This window comes from Scomber scombrus, chromosome 1, assembly GCF_963691925.1.
Source record: "Scomber scombrus chromosome 1, fScoSco1.1, whole genome shotgun sequence".
Classification (NCBI taxonomy): domain Eukaryota; kingdom Metazoa; phylum Chordata; class Actinopteri; order Scombriformes; family Scombridae; genus Scomber; species Scomber scombrus.
In genome coordinates, this window is record NC_084970.1 from 35,401,833 (window position 1) to 35,409,400 (window position 7,568).

At 42.7% G+C, this 7,568-nt stretch overlaps 1 protein-coding gene across 1 annotated transcript in view; it reads right to left on the bottom strand.

Annotated features, from left to right (window-relative positions):
* Positions 1-1,225: 1,225 nt before the first annotated feature.
* herc1 (HECT and RLD domain containing E3 ubiquitin protein ligase family member 1) overlaps positions 1,226-7,568 on the bottom strand; it is a gene marked incomplete at its 5' end in the record, with an annotated part of 105,049 nt that continues 98,706 nt past the window's right edge. The window contains 1 exon segment of the mRNA XM_062436399.1: positions 1,226-1,947. Coding sequence (XP_062292383.1) covers positions 1,762-1,947 — 186 coding nt within the window.

The following is a 7,568-nucleotide window of genomic DNA, read 5'->3' on the forward strand; positions in this document are numbered from 1 at the left end:
CAACAGGAGGGTTAAAACAATAATAACATCTGCTGTACTTGTTCCTCGTGTTCGTACCGGCTGCAAAAAAAAGGAGTTTTAATTATTTTAATATTTTCTTTCAGCTGACTTTAAGTTAATGTGAAGCTTCAGAAGCTCATGTTTGTCTTTTTAGTACCAAAAAAAAGTCATATTTTCCTCATCGTAGCTCAACAATGAAACATTTCAAAGTTGAAATTTTGCACAATAAAAGACAGTTTTCGTGCAGCAGGTTTAAACAGGAGGAACAATGATGCTTTCAGAGTGTAACAGTGTTTTAAGACAGATTTGATGACGTGAAACTGTCTGTAAAAACTTCCAATAACAGTAAATACATCTAGTCACAGGTGGTATGACGGTGCCTGTCCTATGGTTTAACATTACCGCTGTTTTTCGGGGACCTAAGAGGACATTCACAAACCAGAAACATCTCCTGCCAAAAAATGTAAAAGTCAGATTGGATTTAAAAAAAAAAATCTTGTTAAGTTAAGAGTTAACTAAGAGTCGCTTTTAATAATTCCTCCTCCTGCATAGTAGTTTAAAGTCTTCTTCAATGCAGTATGATGTTCATTTGGGACATTTTGGCCTCCCTGATTTTATATGTGACGATAAAGCAGGGTATGCATTAGGGCGTGGCTACGTCGTGATTGACAGGTTGATTGGTTCACAGGTTCAGGAAGGCGCCTCATGCTCCTCCTGATGCCCATATAAGTAGAATCCATGTTTTTATTTTACCCAGCATGCACCTGAAATTTTCAAGATGGCGCTGCTCAGATCCGATACTATTGGCCTCCGAGCAGCAGTCCACAAACCAATGGGTGACGTTACGGATGTTACGTCCATTTTATATACAGTCTATGTTCCAAACTTATGAGAAATGAGATTTCTTCAGGCCGATACGAGGAGGAGGAATTATTACAGCGACTACGTAACGCTTTCAACAAGTATATATCAGTGTTTAGTTTGAAGCACCAACAGATCTTCCCAACATGGACAATATGAACACGCTGCGTAGACACGTAGTTTTTCCTTTATGTAAATACTTTTCACTGTTTATTTACGCCCCTCCCCCCTCTCCCCTCTAAAAAGATGGCCTTTGTGATATTTTGTACTTCTGAAATAAATGTGATGTCTGCTTTCTGAAAGGAAGTGTGTGTGTGTCTTTATTTAAAAAAACAAACAAACAAACAGCAAAACCTCACAAAAATTCAATTATGCAGCATTTATTGTTGTTTTTGTTGTTTTTTTTCTTCTTCTGTATGCTTTGGGAAACTCGGCATCGGCAATGAAAACAATAAATATGGATATTATGCAAAACATTTTTCCTAATGAAGCATTTTACACAATGTACAATATTCCTTTTTCTTCCTCCGACCACCTGCTTTGAATATTCTATACACATGTCCAAACAAATAAACATACCTCCATGCAGAAACCCTGAAAATGGGATGTGGAGTAATGAGAAAGAAAAAGGAAAAAAAAAAAAAAAAAAAAAAGAATTAACACTAAATGCACTTCTCATGTGGATTTTTGTGTCATTTTTAAAAACTCGCTAATAAACCACAAGGAGAAATGAAACTTTGTGCTGTTTTTTTGAAAGTACATAAAATTAAAGTAAAAAGTGGCCCATCTGCTCAGGAGTTCCCTACAACTGGTGCAGTGATGGCGATGCATCTCTGGGTTTGTGTGTGTGTGTGTGTGTTTCTTTTTAATGTGTGTGTGTCGTTCATTCCTGCGGTTGGTTCAGTAGTCCGTATCGGAGCCCTCGGCGTTGTCCACGTTACGGGAGAGCATGTAGTTGTCCATGTCGATGGAGCGGCAGTTGTTGATGGCGTAGCGAAGACGCTCCGCCATGACGGCCTGGCTGGAGTACGGAGGCAGACGCAGCTGGAAGAAACACGTCTGAGAGGTCGGCAGGCTGTCGTACGGCTGCGGAGAGAAGAAGAAAAAACAGAAAAGAAAGTCATGTAAAGAAGTTTTAACCTCAGTGTCGTCCTACCGTTTTTGACTGTTCCTTCTTTCCTCCCTTCCTTCCTTCCTTCCTTCCGTCTGTCCTTCCTCCCTCCTTCTCTCTTTCCTTCCTCCCTCCCTCCTTCTTTCCTTCCCTCTTTTTTTCCTTCCTACCTTCCTCCCTTCCTTCTTTCCTCTGTCCTTCTTTCCTTCCTCCCTCACTCTTTCCTTTTTCCCTCCCTCCCTCCGTCCTACCTTCCTTCCTTCCTCCCTCCCTTCCTCCTATCTTTCCTCTGTCCTTATATCCTTCCTTCCTCCCTACCTCTTTTCCTTTCTCCCTCACTCCTCTCTTTCTTTCCTTCCTCCCTCCTTCTCTCTTTCTTTTCTTCCTCCCTCCTTCTTTCCTTCCCTCTTTTTTTCCTTCCTACCTTCCTCCCTTCCTTCTTTCCTCTGTCCTTCTTTCCTTCCTTCCTCCCTCCCTCCCTCCTTCCCTCTTTCCTTTTTTCCTTCCTCCGTCCTACCTTCCTTCCTTCCTTCTTTCCTCCCTCCCTTCTTCCCATCTTTCCTCTGTCCTTCTTTCCTTCCTTCCTCCCTACCTCTTTTCCTTTCTCCCTCCCTCCCTCCTTCCTTCTTTCCTTCCTCCCTTCCTTCTTTCCTCTGTCCTTCTTTCCTTCCTTCCTCCCTCCCTCCCTCTTTCCTTTTTTCCTTCCTCCGTCTTACCTTCCTTCCTTCCTTCTTTCCTCCTTCTTTCCTCCCTCCCTTCTTCCCATCTTTCCTCTGTCCTTCTTTCCTTCCTTCCTCCCTACCTCTTTTCCTTTCTCCCTCCCTCCCTCCTTCCTTCTTTCCTTCCTCCCTTGACTCGGGGACAACAGGAGGGTTAAAATAGATAAAAACCGGCCTGGTATAAAAGGAGACATTTTATTCTGAACGTGTATAAAACTCAGCGTCTTGTAGCTTGTATTTAAAGACGAGGTAATTATGTGTTCACAAGATTATCGCTCTATAACATCGGCTCCAAAGGAGAGCGGTGCATTATGGGTAGTTTGAGGTCTTCTGATAAGGCTCGTCTGGCTGTTCTCAAAGACCCGAGACTGAGGTCAACTAGCTCAATTACCAATTAAACCATTAAATCTCCTATTTATATAAAAATGCTCTTTATCCTCTGAAGGCTGCAGCTTAGTGAAGAGATTTCACTCTTTTACTGCTCGGATTCTTGTCTTTTATGCTTCTTACTGGCTTGTTTGCATTGCTCCACTATACTGTTATTACCTGTTCAAGCACTTTATATCTTCAGTTCTTTTTAGCTCAGTTTACTCAAAGTGTTTGATTAGCTCAGTTTAATCTGTTTGTAGGAGTTCCTGTAGAGCCGGGAGTTTAATTCAACTTTTAACCTCGATTACGATTAATGAACAATTATGTCTTTTCAGTTTCTTTAGTTTTGTATTAAACACTGCTGCCCTCACACATGAGGATCTTAAGGGAGTGAACATAATGATGTTTTAAGGCAGGGGTGTCAAACATGAGGCCTGTGGGCCAGAACCGGCCCGCAGAGTAGACCAATCAGGCCCACTTTCCTTCTTTCTTTCCTTCCATCCATCTTTCCTTCCTCCCATCTGTCCTTTCGTGTCTTCTCTTCCTTCAATCTGTCTTTCAATCCTTCCATCTTTCCTTCCTCTCTTTCCTAACTTCCTCCCTTCCTTCTTTCTTTCCTTCCTTCCTCTTTTCCTTTCTCCCTCCTACCTTCCTTCCTTCTTTCCTCCCTCCTACCTTCCTCCCTCCCTCCCTCCCTCCTACCTTCCACCTTCCTTCCTTCCTTCCTTTATTCCTCCTTTCCTCCTTCTCTCTTCTTTCCTGCCCCTACCTTCCTCCCTTCCTTCTTTCTTTCCTTCATTCCTCCCTTCCTTTCTCCCTCCTACCTTCCTTCCTTCTTTCCTCCCTCCCTCCCTCCCTCCTACCTTCCTTCCTCCCCTCCTTCCTCCTTTCCTTCCTTCTTCCTCCCTTCCTTCCTCCCTTCCTCCTTTCCTTCCCTCCTTTCCTTCCTTCTTCCTCCCTTCCTTCCTTCCTCCCTTCCTTCCTTGACTCGAGGACAACAGGAGGGTTAAAGATATGCAACCTTTGCTGTCATGGCAACAGTGAACACCACGATTAATTGACATGAGCAAGATTAAGTCGATTAGAGTTTCTAAATGTCAGTTTCCATTAATTTTCGATTAATTGCCCAGCCTTAAGTTCCTGTAACGTGTTTTTCTGCCGTATAGGAAATAAATTCATGATTTTTCATGAGTGAAAATGAATCGAAAGCTTTTTGAGAGCGCTGAGAGTGAACCAAGACAGTAAAGTTGCAGCCTGACAGATAGACAATGAGCTGAAACTCTCTATAAAGATCCGTAAAGCTGCAGAGTCTCTGATCATTCTCTGATAACATTTCTGTCCATCTGTATTTATTCTGTAACTAGCTGAGTACCTTTAAAGTGAAACTCCACTTTATTACAGATTGTGTCTCATTTATTTCTGTTATACCAGCAGCTGTTTGAGTTTAGATCATTTAACTGTTCAGCAGCTGCCTGATAACGTCTGACTGCTTGATAACGACGTCGAAGCGTTTCCAGATCTCAGCTCCGCTCGATGCTTCTGACTCACCCTGTCCACCTTCATGATCTGAAACCTCTGAGAGATGTCGGCCGTGTTGGCGGGCAGCCTGGATCGCCCGGAGACGAAGCGCATGAAAAGGACTCGCTCCTCGTTGGAGAACTCCTCCAGCGTCTGCCAGAACCACTGCACCAGCGAGTGCTGCTCGTCCACCTCTCGGTAGCGAACCACCTTCTTCAGCACGTCGCAGCAGATCTCCGGCATGCCGCACACCATCTGCTCCAGCTGCTTGGCCGTCAGCAGGGAGAGCAGCGGCACCGGCACGATCCAAGACATGCCTTCACGCACCGCCGCCACCTGATGGAGGAGGAAGAGGAGGAGGAAGAGGAGGGAAGGCACACGAGTTAAGGGCTGCTTCATGCAAATTACAAACAATACATAGTCTTACTTTCTTCTGTAGTGTAGTTGTGTAGAGAGTTTTAGTTTTACTCTTTAAAGCTTTGAGATATTTGTCTGATATTTCTGCCTGAAAAGGATTTCATTGAATAAAAATGCTCAAAAACTCATTTCACAGTGTTCCTGCTACACACAGACTTCATTATCAACACTTTTCATTAGAGTTTCTAAAGAGGAAATATTGTGAAACTTGCTGATTGTTATTCAGGTGAAAGCTTAAGTTTCAGACATCCGGAGGAATAAAAACCAAAAATCATCTGCATCTACAGAACTGGAGGTTTTTTATAAATTTGGGTGAACTGAGTTTTCTAAAAAAGAGAAAGTTTGGTGATATTCTACATTTTTCTTTTCCTATTGACAACAAATCCTGAAACCAGGTGTGATGAATGATCAATCTTAATTGATCTTAAATTGGAGAAGCAAGGTTTATTGTTTATTAGCTGTGAGGTAATGAGGTAACCTCCCACTAAACACTATATAAGAGCAGGTGTTGTGCTCATGTCCAGGAATCAGAGAGATGCAACAAAACAAAATAAATAAACTTATTACAGTTCTAATTGGGATCAATGAACCAATAGTATTAATTTAGCCTCTTAAATTCAATAATCCATTTGTTATAATAAGTCTGAAACATCATCTAACTATGATTATATGATATTTATGTATTTTTTTAAACGTTTCTCAGAATTAAAACATCGTTGAATTTGTTGCTGAGAGTCTCAGAGAGAGAGCAGAGAAGTCAGAAAGTATTTAAAGTTCCTTTTTTTTAACGGGGTTTGGCGACATTTAGAAGAAAGATAGAAAATCATAATTTTTCTCCTTTAAGTCTGTACAACTTTAATGTATTTACTTCCTTTACTGACCCAATCAAACCTGTTAACGTGTGAAGCAGGAGAGCAGAAGTGAATTTAACTCTTCACTTTGAAACCTTCTGCTTCAGTCGTCTCTGCAGAGCTCAACGATCACATTAAACTAAATGTGTATTAATATCGTGATGCTCTCATGTCTGCACCATAGACTGTATATAAAATGGATGTAACATCCGTGACGTCACCCATTGGTTTGTGGACTGCTGCTCGGAAGCGAATAGTATCGGATCTGAGCAGCGCCATCTTGAAAATTTCAGGTGCATGCTGGGAAAACAAACAAACACGGATTCTACTTATATGGGCATCAGGAGGAGCAAGAGGCGCCCTCCTGAACCTGTGAACCAATCAACCTGTCAATCACGACGTAGCCACGCCCTAATGCATACCCTGCTTTATCGTCACATATAAAATCAGGGAGGCCAAAATGTCCCAAATGAACATCATACTGCATTGAAGAAGGCTTTAAACTAGCGATTGAGACCATAAACACATTTTGAAAACGTTTACTGAGGTTAGAAATCAAGTGAGAAGTTGGTGAATTCTCCATTGACTTGTATAGAGACGGAAGTCCTTTTGACACCAAAACGGTCGCCCCCTGGTGGCCTTTTGATAGAATGCAGTTTTAAGTTACTTCCGTGTTCGCATCATTTCAGAGGACCCGAACTCCCCGCCTGGTCTGCACTGATTCTTTAACAGTCTTAACTCTGCAGACTCTGTAATAGACACACGAAGCATCATTTCTCTCACCTGTCGATCGATTTCGTGCAGCCTGTACTCGATGGCTCGCTCCACGTACTCCTTCCTGTTGGAGAAAGTGAGCGGGGATGCTGTTTCCTCCGGGGATGATGGGAACCATCTTACCCGTCCGCACTCTGCCCGACAAACGAATCCAGAGGAATCATCTGGGAGAAAAAACAACAAAGACAAACGATCAATAATCAATACAACACACTGAGATATAAGAGTCCAATACACATGAAACTGTACAAAATAGCAAAAATATGAAATATAATCAGAGCTGTAATGTTTAGTGGAGACGTTACAGGACTTAGGATTAAAACATGAACAAACAGGTTAAAAAACTGTTTTTATGCAAGAGCTTTAAATAACTTGATTTCTGTACAGTTGCAACTTTATAAACGTGCAGCTTTATAAATGTGCAACATTTAACCTTTGTGTCGTCCACCCGGGTCAAATTGACTCCGTCTGTTTTGACTGTTCCTTCTTTCCTCCCTTCCCTTCCTTTCCTTCCTTCCTTCCTTCCTCCCTTACTTCTTCCTTCTTTCCTCTGTCCTTCTTTCCTCCCTTCCTCTTTTCCTTTCTCCCTCCCTCCTTCCTTCCTTCCGTCCTTCTTTCCTCCATCCTTCATTCCTTCCTTCCTTTCCTTCCTCCATTCCTTCTTTCCTTTCCTTTCCTCCCTTCCTTCCTCCCTCCTGTCCTTCCTCCCTCCCTCCTTTCCTTCCTTCCTTCTTCCTCCCTTCCTTCCTCCTTTCCTTCCTTCTTTCGTCCTTCCTCCTTTCCTTCCTTCTTCCGTCCTTTGTCCTTTCCTTCCTTCTTCCTTCCTCCCTTCCTTTCTTCTTCCTCCTTTCCTTCCTTCCTTCTTCCCTCCCTTCCATCCTTCCTCCCTCCCTCCTGTCCTTCCTTCCTTCCTCCTTTCCTTCCTTCCTTCTTCCTTCCTTCCCTCCT